General features: G+C 37.0%; 2 protein-coding genes across 3 annotated transcripts; one reads left to right on the forward strand and one right to left on the reverse strand.

The window, feature by feature from the left end:
• Positions 1 to 1,654: 1,654 nt before the first annotated feature.
• Positions 1,655 to 4,541, reverse strand: chtopb (chromatin target of PRMT1b). Of its 2 annotated transcripts, none has more exons than XM_079893967.1 (7): positions 4,423 to 4,541; positions 4,080 to 4,194; positions 3,818 to 3,962; positions 3,563 to 3,716; positions 3,344 to 3,490; positions 2,450 to 2,491; positions 1,655 to 1,848 (listed from the first exon to the last, which is right to left on the reverse strand). In XM_079893967.1, exons 2-7 carry the CDS (start codon positions 4,154 to 4,156, stop codon positions 1,661 to 1,663), a joined length of 753 nt encoding a protein of 250 aa, XP_079750093.1. In that variant the 5' UTR covers positions 4,157 to 4,194; positions 4,423 to 4,541; the 3' UTR covers positions 1,655 to 1,660. The 2 variants fall into 2 exon arrangements, with proteins under 2 accessions (XP_079750093.1, XP_079750092.1); XM_079893966.1 differs by having other exon boundaries at positions 3,812 to 3,962.
• A 1,268-nt stretch (positions 4,542 to 5,809) lies between these two features.
• On the forward strand, positions 5,810 to 20,368 carry smad10b (SMAD family member 10b). Its single transcript, XM_079894558.1, has 12 exons — positions 5,810 to 5,921; positions 7,444 to 7,690; positions 11,068 to 11,242; positions 11,420 to 11,443; positions 11,712 to 11,903; positions 13,977 to 14,192; positions 14,379 to 14,483; positions 14,898 to 14,951; positions 15,034 to 15,217; positions 15,313 to 15,481; positions 15,742 to 15,880; positions 16,740 to 20,368. The coding sequence occupies exons 1-12, from the start codon at positions 5,848 to 5,850 to the stop codon at positions 16,949 to 16,951; spliced, it is 1,791 nt and encodes a 596-aa protein (XP_079750684.1). The 5' UTR covers positions 5,810 to 5,847; the 3' UTR covers positions 16,952 to 20,368.
• Positions 20,369 to 21,051: the final 683 nt, after the last annotated feature.

Consider the following 21,051-nt stretch of genomic DNA (forward strand, 5'->3'; position numbering starts at 1 on the left):
CACACACATATACATATATATATATATTTTTTTTTTATATATATATACTTTTTTATTTTAAGAATGTGAAACAGAACTGATCATTCATTAAAATTAATTTATGGTTTTTTTTTTTTTTTTTTTTTTTTTTTTTTTACATTTCCTGGCCATTACAAAACTTAAAACTTAACTTAAAAATTTAGTTCATGCAACATAGAGTTTTTTTTCCCCCCTCACCAGTATATTGTCACTTGAGATCAAATATAAGGGCTGCCATTTATCTGGACCTGTGAGAAGTCGAAAGAGTACTAAAGAACACCCTTATCCTCCTGTGACAGACAGAAACTCTGGATACTGGTTCGAGTGCAGTGGGATTCAGAGGTTGAGTCATCTGATGCTTCTATAATCTAGGGTACCACACACTATGAGGAAAAGGATAAACATAATCCAACTGAAGCATTCTAAAAACATCTTTCTCCGGGTTCTCTTATTTAAAAGCACTGATCTATGAAATGACAGCATGAAAGGACACAGTTTGGCAAAAATGGTTTTGCAAAAAGGGCCAACTCATTTGTTTCCACAGCTACCGGAGACTGCACAAACAAATCTATGGTCATTGGTCCATCACTACTCAACAGCATATGTCAGGAAAGAACTACAGAATCTTGGGAGAGATATTGAAATTGTTTTATATTAGTGATAACAGCAGATGTGTTTTAATGAATGACTTACCCGTGGTCTGGGATTTTCAAAATAATCAGCTTTGGCTCATTTAGCTGCGAAAGAACAAGAAAAATCACTAAGCAAATTGTTATACATGGACATGCGAGTGGAGGGTTGCTATTTTCCTTTTTAGAGAATTTTGTACACTAGCAATTATAATAATTAAAATAAACAAATTAATCAAAGAAAAACGAAGCCCGAGACAAAGACAGCAATTTCCAAACATCTTTTATTAAAGAACAGGAAAACCAACTATCACCACAGGGTGAAGGTTTAAACAGTTCCACGTTAACTTTTCTCTTTTTAATCACCAAATGTAACAAATTATCCAATATTACATATCTATACGTGTACAATTTTGCATATGGTGATCAAATTGTAATGATACAAAAAAATTGTGAAAAACAAAAGATGGCTGACATGTATCTCCTTCAGACCAGTTATAACTCAAATAAGTCTATCATAGTAATTGTCTCATATGAATCGTGATACAGTTTACAACCAAAATGGAAAAACGGATGTCGGCGATTAAACAAATCTGTTTCTCATTACAAACCGCTAATAAAATATGAATTAGCAAAGTTTTAACTGAGAGTTGATTCATGTCCATCCAATGCAAGTATTCAATGGAACTGTTTACCAAATAAAGTGCTATTGAAACGATTTTCTCAGAAACAAGATTTTCTTGAAAGCAGCTCAAGCCTTTGGAAAGCTTTCAATTCTTTCTTGCTCAGTAGGACTACAGGAAATATAATGATTGTTGAATTAGAGTAACAAACTTGAAGTCAGGGGTTTCGAAGCAGCAGAGCTCTGAGGGACGCAGTAACTATGTACAAGTTCAGGTCTACTGGAGTCAATCAATAAGGACAGAAAACCCTGTAACAGAACAGTCTATCTGCAAGTTAGATTACATGCTCCATTAGTTAGGGTTAAACTAAAAAAAATAAGTCTCAGGTCATCAAGCCATGTCCTCCATATCAACCTGAGCCATATATGCATCCAGCTCTGCGTCCAGACGGCTCTTGGACATGGACATGTACTCATCCAGTTGTTCATCCAACAGTTCCCGAGAAGGAACCTGATGGATGTTGAATCTGGCCCGGCTGCACCCTGAATGCCCTCTGTTAGATGTCAAACTGACAACACCTGTGCACACAGGATGAGAGTTTATAGCCATGGGAAGGTTATGAATGAAAACATTAAACATGAATGAAGCATGTACTGAATCTAACTGCACCACTTCAGTGAGGTGAAGAAGAATGTCTTTTTGAGAGTAACATCAGCCATCTGGCAGCTTTTTAGTACTTCAAGCTATTGAGCAGAGCAAAAATTATTAATCAAGAAATGAATTTATCTGCAACAGTTGAAAAGAAATGGAACAGAGCCCATTTGTCCTAAGTGTTTCCATAACCAGGTAAATTGCTGCAATATTTTCTGTTTATCTGATGTTCGTTGCTAACTGAACGCACTGAACGTGTAAACAGCAAAAAGCAGATGGAGTTACAGGCATATATTCAATCAAATATGCAGGCAATATTAATGAACAGTGAATGTTGTCGGCTTTCACCTGCAGGAAATTGCTTCTGACATCTTTATGGAAATCAGAAGAATTTGCTTAAGATTTAGGCTACAGTACACATCAACAACGCTTGATTAGCTGATCAGAAACTTGGCCTAACCAGTTACAGAGAGGTTATGCTGGATAGACATTATCTAAACAACCAAAGAACTAGTAAGTTTGCCAAACCTTGTGGTGTTCCTGGATGTGGCACCTGTTGCTCTGCATTTCCTGAAGAATCCAAACATTAGGAAAGAGTTGCTGAAGTTCATTCTATAACAAATTCCCTAATAATAATTTCAGTCTGATATAAACAATTCTAGCACAAAATGAAGCAATTAATCACATAACAGACACAAAAAAGGTGCAATTCAGTACTTTCAAAGCCAAGCATTGAGATGAATAGGAATGCTAATAGATACAGTATTATTATCCACCTTATATTCAATGTAAAAGCAGGCATGGCCATTTGTAACTTGAATTTGAAATATTTGTTATATTATTTGAATGTATTTTTGTCATTATAATCACACTAGTTTGTAGTGCAAACAGTTTTACAATTTACTGCACTTTGTTTTTCTTCTAGTTAATTACCTATAGCAGCTAATGAATCAGAAGTCTCACACGTCCACAGAAAATAGCTTACTTTCGTGTAGCAAAATAAGGTGGATAGACATCACTGGCTCAAAGTACGTCCGATTTCAATGTTCATGTTACATCCTGTCTATTGAGATACCTTGATTATTGAAGGTGTATCTTTCGCTGCCTATGATATTCCGTGACACTTGAGCAAAAAATAAATATGGCATCTGGCAAGTTGCAGTTGGGGGTCAGTTTAGGTATACATTTTACACTAACTTTTCCACTTTTGATGTCATTTCTAGCTAGAAATTACTATTATAGTAATTAAATATTTGCTTAATTATCATCGCTCTCTATTTCGTTGTACATAATTAAACCTTTACAATGCCTCAGAAGCCTGTCCATTTTTTGGGAGGTACCTTCGTGTGCAAATGCTGCCTGAGAGGGAAGCGAGGCAACAAGTCAGCTACCTAAGCTTTCGGACACAGCCCTTGTTCTCACCTGTCCTTCTAATGGCTCCTCCTCCTCTGGTTCTCATTGCTCCAGTCAAATTAATTATGCCTCCACGCTGCTGCTGTTGCTGCTGCTGCTGGCCACAACCCCTCTGAACACCTAGAGTGTTGACTACACCTTGCTGTCTACTCATGCCTGCACACACATGCATGTACATGAGATATAACGTCATGCTGGTGTGTCTCTCTCACTTACGCTGTCACTCACTTCTCCTTGTATAAAATCCTTTGACTAGTCCTCTTCTGTCGTCGCCTCCTCCTCCTCCTCTCATTTGCCCCCGCAATCCCACCATGCACCCTCTCCCCAAGGGATGGCCGAGCCTTGCCTTCGCACTCACTTTGCAGAGTTGATTATTTATATTCTGCAGAGAGGAAGAGTAACAGAAACTATTTAGTCTAGCATCAGAGATCACCAGCTCCGATATTTTTGTATTTTATCAAACAGAAAGTGTCTGACAGATACATTATGCAGGGCGGCCAGCACAGAAGGTCTGTTGGCCATCTCCATAGCCAGCTGCTGGTTCTTCAGCGAGGCTGCAGTCTGCTGTTTCACTGCGGAGGTGATGTCCATCACATCTGCTGGCTGAAGCTTCAGCAAACTAGTGAAACTACAAGGAGGAGCAAAACAAGACCGAGAATTAAAGCACACCATACAGTGACTCTCAAGTTGAACTGTAAACAAATGTATTTCTTGACAATAGGATTTTTGCTAAACTAAATCTCACCGGTCATGCAGAGAGACGGTGCATGTGCTGTCCAGAATAATCTTTTGGGGATCCCTAGGATTCATTTTCACATCCATCTTGCAGTGTAAACGTCAGACTTTCAGTCAAACAAACGCTAAAATAGTAGAATGAGAAGTCAAAATAGTGTTGACATCTAACTTTATACATATGCCTAATTCTAAGTGTACTTCGCCAAATTGTCTGTGCTTGTTTTGCACAACTGATTTGCATGAAACTAAACTTAGCAAACATTTGAATGTGCAAAACAGAAATGTATCGTTTTAATATTTAAGCTATATATAAATATTAATCATAAAAAAATCGAGGTTTATTGATTTCCCACCATTGAAGATAGCATCGAAACACGCGCTGTTATGTTGTTAGAATAGCTTTAGTCGGATGTTTTCTGCCAGGTGTGCGGAGTTTGGTACAGTGATTCACACGCTGTTGCGGTCCGGCTGATTCTGAATATTCTACCGCCCTCTACCGGACATATCAGCACATGGACACCACAATATCTGTGCCAGAGAATATACATTAAAATTTACATTTTCTCATCCTCATGTTGTTTTAAAACTGTATGAGTTTCTTTGTTCTGTTGAACACAAAAGAAGATAAAAAAAAAAATTGGTTTCTGGTCCCCATAGTATTTTGTTTTCCTACTATGGATGTCAATGGGGATCATCAACTGTCTGGTTACCAACATTCTTCAAAATATATTATTTTGTGTTCAAACAGAAGAAAGAAACTCATATCGATTTAAAACAACTTGAGGCTGAGTAAATGATGACAGAATTTTCATTTTTGGGAAGATCAAAGATTATTAAAATATAATCTGGATAATATTTTTTATACCTTGTATAAAGTTATCCGTTTTCTATTTTTCTATCCACCATTAGAGTAATATTAGATGTATAAACATTTATTTATTTATATTTAATTTACATCAATTTGTATTTTACAATAAATAAGTAATTTTGATTTTCCAAGACGATAATATAAAAAATAAACCCTGATTTTTTTTTTCTTTGGTTTTGTTTCTTACAGTAAAAAACAAAAACAAAAAAAAACTATATGGCTTTCGATTTAATAAAATAAACCGAATCCATCTCTCGTGGTTTCCAAACATAAAACAGAATGAAAAACGAAACATGCATGGCCTATATCAATATCTAACATTAATAATTGACTTTTTTTTAATTAACGTTAATAAATTAATGAATTAATAGCTTAGGTCAACCGTCCTATAGAATTTGATTACATTTTATAAACATTTTAGGAGTCCTTTTTTGAAAATATGTAGTAGTATTGCATGCTTTCTTCAAACTAATGGCCTCCTAGCCTATGATCAACTTAGCTCACGATGCTTTTGAGAAACGCAGCCCAGGTAAACCAGCTGAGCTCCAGCTTGACCAGTCTAGTGTGGGATCATCAAGACCAGCAAACCATCTGAAGCAGATTTAAAGTTTTTGTTTGTTAACATGATTAATCTACTTACTTATTGCACCTACACTTGCGCTCTGTAGGAACTAGAATGATTTAAATCCGCGAAAAAAATAAAAAAAATTCTCGTTAATGAAACACACACACACAAATTTTGTCTTGTGGCGTAGGTGTCTGTTTCATATTCAGATTTTAGTTTTATTATAACTCTACGTTTGTATCGCCAGGGGAGTTACCTCTCTCTCTCTCTCTCTCTCTCTCTCTCTCTCACACACACACACACACACACACACACACACACACACTACTCACTCACTCACTGGATATGCGCGCGAGCGAGTCAGATTCAGACGGGCGCAGACATACACAGAAGAGTAAAGCACATGTGACACATAACATGTAAGTAGTCTTTATGTTAACTTGCCGTTTATGTTTTATGTATTTAGTTATTAATAGTTGTGGAAGTAACTATACTGTCTCAGAAAGAGTGAAACCGAACAAACTAGTGTCTGATTCAGGAAGTAACTCTTCGGTGTTTCCCTTACTGAAGTTCAGAATGATATAGCTGCTACACATATCATGGAATATGATATACATTTATTTGTTTAGTTAATAAATGTAGTTACATCGAACTGGAATTTTCTATATATCTTCAAACTAAAACATTAGTGTTTTTTGTGCTACTGCCTATCAGGCTACTTGAAATTAAATCCCACATCACCTGTGTAGCACTGTCAGTCTAAATGCCCAGTTCTGAGACCTGTGGTACATTCTTCTATTTGTATGATTTTCCATTATTGCTGTGAAAACTTTAGACATTTTATTCACACTTGAAATGTTTGAATTGTATTGCCTTAGATCAGTGGTTCTACACTCACTGGCTTTGCTTCAGAATCTTATTGGACATCAAGTGGGCTGGTGACCCAACATAGTTTTAAAATAGTAACAAAAGTAACAAAAATGTCTTTAATACCAAATATTAATGTAACAGTGAACTGCATAAGGCCAACAATATTTAGCATTTTATACACAAATACAGTACACTATGACATAATACAGTATAGGTTGACTGGAGACATAGCCATGGAAGTCAAAAATAAAAGGTTTCATTTTGAAAGTTCATAAGCCTATATGTATTCTGACTATCAACCTATATACAATTATACTAAATAGATACAATGAGCATAACATTTAAATTAGGGCTGCACAATATATTGAAACTATCGAAATATAGCAAATGTATCGCGATATGCATATCGCTACGGCTTGACTGGGGTCATGAACAAAAGACAGAGAAAATCTTTTGTAGCTTTATTAAGAATCAGTATACTATATATATTTAATTAATAGAGTGAAAACTAAGCCGTGTTTTATTTTTACATTTGATTATTCCGTTTCTGTTGTTAAATAAACCTAATGTAGGCCTACCTGAAACCCTAAACCCCGTGGTTTACACTGATGTAAAAATAACACTTACTTCTTATGCTACAGTAAACACTGCTGTTCACTTTCAGAAGTTACTGTATAGAGATGTTTTCTTGTCACAAAAACAATGTGAAATACGTATGTAGGTTATATAATTTTTAAATATATTTTAAAGGTAATTTAAGTTTATTTTACACACTTTCAAAATGATTGTATCGCGTATCGAATATCACATTATTTTATGAGTTATCGCATATCACATTTTTCTTCAATATCGCAGCCCTAATTTAAATAATTGTATTATTTGTATTTGCATTGTTTTTTCCCTGCTGTCCACAGACCAGGTTTGCAACTCACCAGATGGGAACCATTGCATTAGATAACAAACCTTTCTCAGAATTTTATGTTTTAATATCCAATGCAATCATACATTTTTAAGTGTTGGTAAAGTGTCCAAGCCACATGCATAACTATTTATTTTTCTCTTCTAAAATAGTGGGAGCAGAATGTCTGTGAATGCCCCCAGCAGCAGTGATGCGTGTTTAAGCATCGTTCACAGCCTGATGTGCCACCGCCAGGGAGGAGAGAATGAGAGCTTCGCCAAACGTGCCATTGAAAGCCTGGTAAAGAAACTCAAAGAGAAAAGAGATGAGCTTGACTCCCTCATCACGGCTATCACCACAAATGGAGTCCATCCAAGCAAGTGTGTCACCATACAAAGAACGCTGGACGGACGTTTGCAGGTAAGAGCATTAACAGCCAACATCATTGGTTTTTAACACAAATTAATCACACGTGTGACAATCAGACAAATGCATGATCTGGTGAAACTACAACTGGTCAGTGACTTCTGATGAAGCTGCTTGACCAAGGAAGCAAGTTCTATTTTAAGAATTCTGATGGGGAAACAAGCATACCAACATAGGCACCAGCATCCAAAACACAACATATACTAGCCAGTTTTTGGTAATTGAAATAAAAATAAAATAAAATGTAAATATTAGATGAACAACTTAAACTTAAAAAAAAAATGTATACGAAACTTGTAAATATTGCATTAACAACTAACTGAAATTGAACTGAAGTTAAAGTACTAAAATGACTAAAACTAAATTTTTTAAATTAAATCTATGTAGATAAAATTATATACATAGTTAAAATTAAACCTGATAATCTAACAATAAAAGTCAATGCAAAGTATTAATTATTAACAAATACTCTATTATATATATATATATATATATATATATATATATATATATATATATATATATATATATATATATATATATAATATATATTGTTAGATTTTGCTGTATTTGGCCGAGTGGTCGTTTGGGTGGCTCGCCAATGTATTCGATTTCTCTAATACATAAAATAAGTACGTTTGACCAGAGTTTGTGTGGGGAGAAGAATTTATTGAAGATTTGTCGTGTAGCAGTTCTTCAGCAGCAATGTTAGCGTGTCGTCCTTCATTAATCTTAACCCAAAGTTCGTGTATGAAGACAAAAGGGCTACATACAATAGAAAACTGTTTGGACCTCCCACAGGAGATTGATCTACACTGCAATCTACTCTGAGCAACGTTGTTTCTTTGTCATTCACACCCATCAGTTTCTACAGGCCATACATCTGTATGGGCCATTTGGTTCACACCTTTACAGACACAGATAGTAATCTTGCATCTGAGGCACAGTCACAATTTAAATGCATCTGACTAAAGTTAAATGAAATACACATAATCTTTCAATATATATATGTGTGTATTTATACTAAAATAACACAAATATTAGCATGCTAAGCAATGTTGGTCTTTTCAGCAGGGTAATATATTGTATACCAGGCTGTTGGTATCATCTTACACATAAATAGGCTGTTATTATGGAAAAGTCTAATCATTTTTCAGTGTTAATTATTTTTCCTCATGCGACTGACACAGTGTAAACAGGGTATGTGGCCAGTTCTCCACTTCAAATGAAATCTGAACATAAACAATATAAAATAAAGCTCCTGCATGTCAGCGTTAATTACATGTCAAAATACAGGAAAAGACACGCACCACATTTTTCCACAACAGAAGTGACTGCACTCTACGTTATAATGAATTTTCACGAACATAGTTAACTGAAAAAGATTCACTTAAAGAGCCAGTTAATCCAAAAAGCATGCATAAACAATTTAACTGACAAATAAACAGTCACATCATATAATAATGGCTGTTAATACAGTATGTCATTTTGTAACGTGATCACTTTTCATGTTTAAGACCAAAAGTCTGGCAGACTTTCACCTCTGCGGCATTTATAACCATCAGAGGAGGAGAATCGAGGTATGAGTGATGTCAACATGGAAGAAATCTTTTCTCCCAAAATAGTCAGCTCATGGTTTTAGAGAGAGAGGAGAGGCCCGTGGAGAATGAGACAGAAAGTTTTCCCTTCCCCCAGCTGTAGACGGGGAGAGAGGCGGGTGGAGGGTGAGGAAGGGTTGTTTTGTCTGAAACACAGGAAAGGGGCATGGCCAAGCTTAAGCCTGTCTGTCTCGTAGTCTGTGTATGTGGAAGAGAGACGACTGTGTCAGTATTTGAAGCATGAGTGCAATGCATTCAAGTGGGACATTTATGCAACAAGTTCTGAATGTATGCGTGCATCCGTAATATCCGTATGCATGTGTGCTGAACTCTGTTTCATGTCACGCACAGCTATTAGGGTTAGTGGAGTTATTGTTAGTGGAGAAATGTTATGTTTATGAAAATGAGAGGGTTCTGAGAGTTTAATATGGTGCTCTGTCTGTGTGTGAGTTTGTAAAACGTAATGGGTTTGGCAGTGAACCAGCTCTCTCAGTCTGTGCGCCGACTGTCTCTGCTTTGACTCGCTCAGGAAGGTCAGTCTCCTGGGTGGAGAATTGTAAGTCATTCCAATAGCAAATGAGGTCACAGTGTGTTGCCACTCACACATGATTTAGAGAAGATGGTCTGACGGCAGAGTCAAATGTTTCTCTGTACTTTTATCTTCTGTTTCTTCTCTTTCTCTGACTTCTGTCCATTTGTAACATCTTTCTATGTGTACTTTTGAATGACCTTGATTGAACCATGAGCTGTAAGAGACTAGATTATATTCTGATTGTGGGTCAGTTCTGCATGGTAGAGCATCCCTGACTTCAGACCTGTCTATCCATCCATTAGAGTTTGACCGTTCTTTACTCATGTCCAGTTGGTATTTAGTGTAATGATTGGATGCGCTGTGAAACAGTAACAACATTTCTTAAAATCTTAAAAATTTTCATGAAACTGAGGTTGCGATAGTTTTTCTTCCCTATTGTGACATACTTTATATCAAAGTGAGACGGCATCTCGAAAGGGGGGGGGGGGGGGGGGATTATATAAATATGCAGCCTTGGCAAACTTAAGATACTTCTTTCAAAAACATAAAAAATATATCTTACCATCCCCAAACTTTTGAATAACCTGACATTCTGAAAATAAATCACGAGATTAAAAGCAATTCATTATTTTTGAGCCCTAATATTCACGTAAAGTCTCATAATTAAGGTCTGTTAAACAAAGATGAGAGACCATGATTGTCAAATTTTCCAGTCGTGTTTTACATCACATTACAGCTACAGTCTTATATTTCATTTGGCAAAAAGTGTAACAAACTCATCTATGTCTAAGCCATTAGTTATGTCTTTCTCGTGAGCCAAAATCATCAAATACATTTTTCTCTGAGAACTGAATAGTTCTTTGGAACGGTGTTAAGACTCGGGACAGGGTAGAGAATGAATATGATACTGAGGACACTCCGATTACCAGTGCATGCAGTCCAGGGAATTTTTCATAATAAATAATACTAAATAGATATAAGAAAAACTAAATTATCAACAAAAAGGTATAACAGAATCCTTCTCTTTGCTAAATGTTCGTAACTCAATTCTATGTAACTTTTAACCTTTAATATTAGGCAATAAATCCCTGTAAAAATGATTTGAGTCAAATACATAATTTTTCAAAATGTATTATTAATATCACACTAAAAGTAAAAAAAAAGTCATAGCTGTGAGAGTGTGAATTAAGCCCTGTTATAATACTGTACTGTTGAAATCAAGTGTTGTCATTGCTTCTTAGGTGGCTGGGCGGAAGGGTTTCCCTCATGTCATATACGCTCGTCTGTGGCGATGGCCGGACCTCCACAAGAATGAACTCAAGCATGTCAAGTTCTGTCAGTATGCATTCGATCTGAAGTACGATAACGTGTGTGTGAACCCTTACCACTATGAGCGAGTGGTGTCCCCTGGGATCGGTGCGTATGTTTCTAAAAACACAAACTGCTATGAAACGAACAAAAAGTTTTTAGCAGGGAAATATTTTGTTATGGAACATGCAGTATACTTGAACGTGATTCAGTGTTGATATTTTTTGTGATTTTATTATATAACGCAGTGTTCTATGTCACTTTTTCTTTCTTCTCGTCTTGCAGTGGGATTCAGTTTGCCAAACACAGGTGAGCGGAGCTCTGACTGAATGGTGGTGGCTATTAGCGCTTGTATTTCTTCTCCACATGTGAAAGAATGTCTCAAACAATCATTTGGGCTAATCGCTGACGGCCCTGATCGCTATGCTGCTGGCAGCCAGCCTTTAATCAGACAGAGACTGCCATAAAATGTGTCAGATCAAGACATGCAAGGACTCGCCTTGCACTGAGATAGACAAATGAACAGGAGTATGGAAAGGAGCTCAAAAATGTTTTGACACTCGTTCTCATCCCTCAGGCAGGCTGATAAAAGAAGAGCACATACATGACTGCATCCAGATGGAGGGTCCGTCGAGTATGACCTTACAGCAAGACCATCATCCTACAGATCACTACAGCCCACAGCAACTGAGACTGATGTCCCCAGAGCCGCCCCAGCGAACCACTTCCTCTGTCACTCTCTACCCCAGCCTGCCCCTCTCTCCACCCTGTAAGTATAGCAAAGCTTGATCAAGGCAGTAATCGTCATATTGCATTATGAGACATATATAATACGTTTATTTTACTTTTTTATTTATTAAAGGTCCCATGACATGCTACTTTTTGTAGGCTTTAATATAGGCCTTAGTGGTCCCTAGTACTGTATCTGAAATCTCTTTCCAAAAATTCAGCCTCGGTGCAGAATTATAGCCACTACAAGCCAGTCCCAGAATGATCTTCCTTCAGACAGGCCGTTTCGGTGTCTGTAGCTTTAAATACTAATAAGGAGGAGAAAGGAGGAGAAAGGCGGCGCAAGGTGGAGGGTGGGTGTGGCCTTGACCATCTTACGCAACGGTACCGTGGCGTGCATGTTTACGTTGGATATAGCAATGGCACGAAGACACGCAGTCTTTCAAGCATTTCAATTTGACCCAGAATCTGATCCGGATGGAGAAGCAACGGATGAATAAGTTGCAACTCAGCGGCTCCAGCAGGACGTTTCCGAATGGTTAGTTTAAAATATTATGTCTGGATACGGTACTTTATTCGGATGGTTTACAGTTATTATCATGTAGCTAACGCGAACCTACTGTTGCCTTTTCATGAGAGATCTGTAACGTCTGTATTTATCTTATTACAATTACATCAAGCTCTGCGATCTTGAAATGCGGATATCGCGCGCGCCATATACCAACAGGAAAACGGTTATCCAAATAACAAAGAAGTGTACAACACTCGCGTTACAGTGTGTGTATTCACACACATAAACTGCATAGCTAATGTTACAGCCACATTCTACTTGTAACAATCTAGGTAACCATAAACAGTAAAGCAACACTTGTATATCATTAGTTGACTTACTTGTCCGAGGTGTGTAGCTGAGCTAAAGAGAGTGATCCAGACTTTAGTTTCAGACGTTCAGCAAGCCCAGCTCTGTATTGACCCTTCGGTGTTCATTTGTACATCCAATTATTGAGCAATTGTTATGCTTCGCTCGCTCAAAAGCCATGTTATCTCTCGTAGACAAACTAAAATCGCGCGCGCGCGTTCCTACTTCCTAGCTTATTTTCTCATGGGCGGAATATTCTCTGGGCGCCTGGGCGGGCAAAGCAGAGAAAGGGGAGGTAACATTCCTCCTTATGACGTCATAAAGAGGAGATTCAAGATCAGCGCGATTGAGCTTCCACTTTCTCAAAGGCAGAGAAAGATAGCAAAAGCTCGATTTACACCGATTGAAATTTCTAGAAAATTGGGGACCATATACAGGCTAGGGGAACTCATATTAATGTTAAAAAACCTCAGAAAGTGAAAATTTCATGTCATGGGACCTTTAAGTTATTTAGCTTAATTTAAATGTATTTAATTTATTGATAGATTGATTATAATAGGGATGTGAGGGTGATTTTAGGTTTACCTGACCCTGATTGGTTTTAGAAGGTATTTGCATAAGACCAAAAAATACTATTTTTAACTTGACTCTATAAATATAGTAGGTAACACTTTACAATAAGGTCTTATTTATTAACATTAATTAATTTATTAATTAACATGAACCAACAATGAGCAATACATTTTATTACAGTATTTATTAATCTTTGTTAACATTAGTTAATAAAACTACAGCTGTTCATTGTTTGTTCATGTTAGTTCACAGTGCATTAACTAATGTTAACAAATACGTTTTGTTTTAAATATTTACTAGTAAATTAACTGAGATTAATAAATGCTGTAGACATTCTTAGTTCATGTCAACTAATGAAACCTTATTGTAAAGTGTTACCGTATAATATGAATAATATTTTATACACTGGCATAAGAGACTTCTTTCCAAAACATTAAAAAAAAATCATAATTATTCCAAACTTTTGACTGCTAGTGTTTATAATTTAAAAATACATAAAATGTGGTTTTGGAACAAATCGATAGTAAAATGAATTTTCTTGTTTTGTGTGACAGTTCATGCTTTAGCTGTCACATTGGTGGTTTCACCTTACTAGCTGTGACTACCAAACAAGTGGAATCATGGCCTCTTTGTTGTATTAACACAACTGATCTCATTCTCTCTGTCTAACTCTTTTTAAAGCGAGTGCTTCCAGGTTGTCCATGCAGGTAGAACGACCTGAAGGACTGTTGCAGATCGCCTCCCCAGCGGGACGGGCATTGACCTCCAGCTCTCCACCTTCCACCCCAACACACAGTCACGCACCCACACACAGCCAGCCCTCGTCCCAGCAGCCCTCTATCAGTCAGAATGAATACAGCACCTCCAAACACACACAGACACAGGGATCTTACCACAGTAAGTGCATGCAGTAATCATGTACAGTCTTGTGTACGCCAATTGACTGTATTTAATTTTATCATTGAGACTTAATTTAGAAGTTGTATATGTTTGTAAGGCAGTTTATTTGTATGATATTATCAGTGAAAGACTCATATATGAAATCAGTATCAAGTCGTGTTAAATCTGTTTATTATGTCTCAGCAACAACCTGGACAGGGACCAGCACAGCCTCTTATACTCCAACTGGACCACAACAGAATGGGCGGAGTCATCAGCAAGCCCCTCCCCCTCATACCAGCCACTTCTGTATGTAAATACTGATCATGTCAACAGTTTTTGTAAAATATAAATAATGATAACTGTAAAATAATTGAACAATCTCATATACAATAAATGATAAAAAATTATTACTGTTGAAAACGGGGGTGCTGTTTAATATTTTGATACATTTTTTTCAGGATTTTTTGATGAATAGAAAACTCAAAAGGAGAGCATTTATTTGAAATAGAATTTTTTGTAACATTATAAATGTTTTTACTTTCATCATAATGTTTATTGATAGATGTTTAATGTTGCATAATGTTTAATGTTGATTATATAAGGATAGTTTGCTATTTAATGATATACTTCTGTTATTTACAGTATATACTTCTCTCTATTGTCTTATCATCATTGTATTCTTAATTGTGTTTCGTTGTAAAAAAAAAAATTTTTTATCAGGGTCTCAGCATCACACACCAGCCTCATACCCTCAACCGGTCTCTAACCATCCAGGTACATCATGCAAACACACACACACACTTACATCTACATGAACACTGTAATGAGCCTGTGTGTCATTGTGTGTACACTACAGGCCCAGAGTTCTGGTGCTCAATCTCTTATTTCGAGATGGACGTGCAGGTCGGGGAGATGTTTAAGGTTCTAGCAAACTGTCCTGTGGTGACAGTGGATGGATATGTGGACCCTTCGGGTGGGGACCGCTTTTGTCTGGGTCAGCTTAGCAATGTTCACCGAACTGATACCAGTGAGAGGGCACGGTCAGCGATCATTCAACATAATAGATATACACATTCATTCATATACGGAATCGACAAAGATGCAAACTTATGAACACCTGACATCCACCCAACAGGCTTCACATTGGTAAAGGTGTTCAGCTGGAGTGCCGTGGGGAGGGGGACGTGTGGATGCGTTGCCTTAGTGACCATGCTGTCTTCGTGCAAAGTTACTACCTGGACAGGGAGGCAGGGAGAGCACCAGGGGATGCTGTTCACAAGATCTACCCAGGAGCCCTCATTAAGGTTCAACACACCTTTGCACTGCTTTATTCTTTGCAATTAAATCCAATCAGACATCAAATCCAGAAAGGTACAGCCTTGTGCCAGAGCACTATAGACGAATACTACAGATGTTTTTGGCATTGTAAATCTGTTTTTTTTCCATGAAACAAGCATAAATTAAATTAAGCAGTAAAATTAAACATTAATGTGTGAACAAGGACTGAAATATTTGGATCAATTGTCCCAAGTGCTGGTGAAATTATTCCATTTTATTCCTCCAGGTGTTTGATCTTCGTCAGTGTCACAGGCAGATGCAGCAGCAAGCGGCGACTGCACAGGCAGCTGCAGCTGCGCAGGCTGCAGCGGTAGCAGGAAACATCCCTGGGCCTGGCAGTGTTGGAGGAATTGCTCCTGCCATCAGTGAGTCACTGGTCCCACAAATATTGATTTTCCAGTTCTGAACAATCTCGGTAACGATTCTTAACATCCCAAATGCCTGAACCGCTTTTCATCAGTAGTGTGTTGAATCTACAGCCCCATAGCAAAAGAAGTAAATTTTTTTCAGAATTGAACGTCATGAGACGAAAAGCATGGGTACAGCAAAATTATGCCAAGAAAATACAGCTTTCTGTTCAGTTGTCATCACAAGCTGCATGCAATAACTTACAGCATGACAAGTTTAGCCCGATTGCAAAACAAATGACTCCTATGAACTAGTTTTAGTGAATCGAAAACATACAGTGTGACCAAGTGACCAGTGTAGTCTAATTCACAAGTAAATAACTCAAATGAACAAATTATTTTTAGTAAATCAAAAACAAACAGTGCAACCAATGTAGCCTGATTCACGAGCAATTGACTCTAATAAACTGGTTCTTTTTAGTGAATCAAAAACAAACAGTGCAACCAATGTAGTCTGATTCACGAGCAATTGACTCTAATAAACTGGTTCAAACCGCATGACCAGTGTAGTCCAGTTCAAGAACAAATTACTCTTTTGAGCTAGTCCTATTAATAAATCTTAAAAAAAGACTCTATTATCCTATTATCCTCTATTAAATAAAGAGCAATGTTACAACTTATAGCTGAGAGAGAATTTCCTTAGATGTCAGCAAAATGGGCACTATAACTGTAATATTCCCAAATGAATCAGAATCGAACCATGAGCTAGTGAATTAGAATCAAATCACGACATGTCCAGCCCTAGTTTTCAAATTATGCCTTTCAAAAAACTAGATTACTTTCTGTAATACACACTCTCCCTTATACATTTTTATAGGTCTGTCAGCGGCAGCTGGAATAGGTGTTGATGACCTGCGTCGTTTGTGTATCCTGCGTCTGAGTTTTGTAAAGGGTTGGGGACCTGACTACCCTCGACAGACCATCAAACAGACACCATGCTGGGTGGAAGTTCACCTACACCGTGCCCTGCAGCTGCTGGACGAGGTCCTGCACACCATGCCCCTGGCTGACCCCGGACCTGCCAACTGACCCACAGACTGCAAAATATACAAGTCCTGTCACAAAAACAGGGAAGATGACTGACAGAGAGACACACACACCTGCACAGGCAAACAGTGACTCATAGTACCACATACACGCATAAGCTGTCATGCCTTCACACACACACACACAGTTTTTCCACAGCCTTGGCCAGCAAAGTGCCTCTGAACTGACCAGTGTTTAGTCCACTCTTGGGTGCTGTTGACATGGTTGTCATGGTAACACAGACCAAAGGCCCCACTGATGAGTTCACACTAAAAGAGGTGGAAGTACTGTAGATGAGGTAAAGAGGGAGAGAAAGATCCATATAGCTGAACATTTGATGACATGGTTAGTGATAGTTTACCTAAAAATGAAAATTCTGTCATCATTTTCTCACCCTTACATTGTTCCGAACCCGTAAGACTTTCGTTCATTTTCTAAACACAAATGAAGATATTTTATCGAAATCTGAGAGATTTCTGTCCCTTCATTGACAGTTACGCAGCTACCACTTTGACGCTTCAAAAAGTTTATAAAGAGATTGTAACTAATCCATATGAATTTAGTCCAAATTTTCTGAAGAGACTCGATCGCTTTATATGATGAACATATTTAATTTAGGCTTTTATTCACATAAACATTAATCAACGCACACATCAGATATGGCAAACGGAGGCTCAAGCATGCTTGCTTGACGTGCGAGAACCAATGAGGTTCATTTTTGTGTGTTATCTGCAACATGTTTGAACTTCCTCAAGAACCAATGAGGTTTGTTCTCGCACGTCAAGCAAGTACAGTTAAAATTAGGTTTATGTTCGCTGATCAATGTTTATATGTGAATAAAATCCTAAATTCAATCTGTTCGTCACATAAAGCGATTGTTTCTCTTCAGAAAATTTGTATTAAACCGCTTAATTTATATGGATTAGTTACAATCTCTTTATGAACTTTTTGAAGCGTCAAAGTGGTAGTTGCATAGACTGTCGATAAAGGGACAGAAATCTCTCTGATTTCATTAAAATATTCATTTGTGTTCCGAAGATGAACGACATGAGATTGAGTCACTGCTGACAATTTTTTCATTTTTGGGTAAACCAACCCTTGGAATTTATATTTATATTTACCCTTTAAAGGGGTCCCTTTTACAAAGTCTGGATTTTGTTTTTGGAGTGTACTAAAATATGTTTTCATGCTTGATTGTTCAAAAAACGCATTATTTTTCACATATTATTTCAGCTCCTCTCTCCCCAGTCTGGCTAGAACATGCCTATTTCGATGAAGCCCCTCCTTCCGAAATACAAAATGTCCTGTGATTGGTTAGCTGGCCCAGTGTGTTGTGATTAGCAAATGTCCCACCCCTCCATAACTGCAAGTTCATCTCTAGTGTAAATATGAATAAGCATGGCGTCAATTTTCAAAACAATTCGAGCCCGATTCAGACCCTGACGATGTTAATGAACAAGAAGACAGTGCAGAATGGATTTCATGCACAGATTTTGCAAGCACGGAATTCACAGGACATTTCAGAGTGGTATGTTTGTAATTTTCTTATACATTATAGATGTTATCCACCATTTAATTGTGATATTTGTCGGAAAACTAAGGTAATACAAACAGTAATCGATCACAAAATCATGGCTAATTTTACTAAGGAGCGGTGAACCATCTTACAAAAGCGAGAGCTTACAAAAGCTGCAGAAAACAAATGTGCAGTGCACAGATAAACGGTTTTAATGTTCAGGAACAGTGTTTAAAATAAATTGTAACTACTCTAAGTTCGTCAGCCAGGAAGGTCAAACAAATGAGTTTTGGAAATGTTGTTGAAAAAACAGTATCTCTTTGACATAGCGACAACACTGTCTTCTCTAATGCAGCTCAGCCAGGCCTCGTCCCTTTTTTGCATCTTCTGTGGGCAGGGGTTATTTAAATGAGCACCATTATGACTTCATAAGATCCTGAAAAATCGCATTGTAGTCCAAACGAGGCATTCGTTGTAGTTCTTGAAAAGAGGATTCTGTTAAGTAAAATATCTCTTTTTGGAGTAAACTTTGAGCTTTGTAACCTTACAGATCTTTTTTATGCTCAAACAGCAACATTACACACTAACTTTAGTTGAAAAAGTGAAAAAGCATAAAAGGACCCCTTTAAAAGGTCTTTAGGAAGCCATTAGTTATAAAACATCTATTTTGGCAAAATTACATTGGAGTTGAATTTGAAAAATTGCAGGGCTGGGCATTTAGGGTTGCAAAATTTCCCTACTATTTTTCAGAACACTAAATAAAAGTTTTGAATTCATAACACAAATGTATTTCAAAAATAATATATACAACCAGTAAGGATAGTCATTAAAAAAATTAAGAAATGTCAATATTTCATCATTTTAAGTGTAAATATTTTAAATGTATTACCGGTAATTTTAATACCACTTCATTAAAAATGTTATATATAGAATTTAATTATGAAACTCCATTGTGTGAGAACAATAGAAACATGTTTGACCCCTAATGCCCAGTGTTGCATTCTTTTATCAATTTCTGAGTGTCATCTATTCTACTGCTACATCACGTGTAGTATTTATCCACATTTAGTGAAAATTAGGTAATTAATTGCTTTATACAAATGTTGCAATTCTGCTACACTAGGTCTCTTAAGGGTTAAAGCTCTGACTCAATCTGATTTATCATAGTTCTTAAAGTGGCAGCTGACCTCTATACTGAGTGCAGGCAGGACATCCATGAACAAATGCATTTAAAACCAGCTAATAGAAAGGAAAAAAAATGTGCTGTATTATACAAACCAGTTATTTAATCTGGCAAATCTTGAAATGAGACCAAAAACAAGTGATATCAAGTGAGATCAAAGAATCTGCAGTTTTAAAGACAATCAACTTGTTATGAATACCATAATAGTTTATAATTCAGTGATACAGAGATAAAGTTTTGTTAACAGTAGGATTTTCGTCTGCTAGGCTATACATGAGTGATGCCATAACAATGTGCCATAACAGTCTGACACGTTCAAGCCTTTATAAGCCATGACACTGAGACAGGAGTGAGGACACCTAGTGGTTATTTTTTAAAGTATTACATTCCTTCATACACGGCCCTGCATTAGACTTGAGTTAACTTGCATGACTCTTGTTTAAGCTTTATATATTACGAATTGTATTTAATTAAAAGATTTTGCTAGAGGCTCTGCTATATTGTGAATATATTCATGGCAAAACACCTCCAAGATATGTGCTTGCTAAAATTTTTTTTTTTCAAATCCCACTTGCTGATTGTAGGATAATATATAAGGGGTCTGCCACTGAGGGGGGCCCTCCAAACATGTGTTCCGGGACCATGGTTCAGCCCTACTTCAGCCGTGACTATATTCAGAATACAGCGCACACTCAAGTGTCTTATTCCATACAATGGTCCCTACATTAAAAAAATAAAAAAAATAAACATTAAGAAAAGTAAACTCGGGTAATATCTGTCTGCTAGAAGATATATGACACCTGGCATAATGCACTAACAACAATCATAAAGAACAACGTTCTTGGTACTTATAGCACCCCTCTAGCCTCATGGGATAGGAAACCCATGGTCTGGGTTGCAAAGTACACAACAGATGAGCAGATGCAGAAGGTCACGGATTACCAAACTTTTTAATCTGAATCTATCTGAAATATTTACTGGATGTAGGGGAGACCGGGGACAGTTGCAACACTTTTTGCATTTCTCTCAATTACTCAGAGACTATTTGGACTAGACCAACCAAATTTTTATATATTAAACTTGCATCTGTCTGCTAATTACCCATACCATTTAAAGATGATTATATATGACATATCGTTCACAGTATTTATTTGAATGGAAGAAGTCAGATGTTGCAACTGACCCCGACCCAGGGGACAGTTGCAACACAACCCAGGGACGGTTGCAACATGATTAAAAATACCTTAAATTTCATTAATTAACTTAAGCTTTTTGTCTCAATGAGCATATAATTCTGAAAATATTAATTGTTTTAGGCCTACTATAATATTATAGTATTGTTTATTTCAATAATATTATTGTAGCCTATTATTTATTTATTTAGTCATATTTATCAAATAACGG

Source organism: Squalius cephalus (assembly GCF_949319135.1).
Source record: "Squalius cephalus genome assembly, chromosome: 15".
In the NCBI taxonomy this organism is placed as follows: Eukaryota; Metazoa; Chordata; class Actinopteri; order Cypriniformes; family Leuciscidae; genus Squalius; species Squalius cephalus.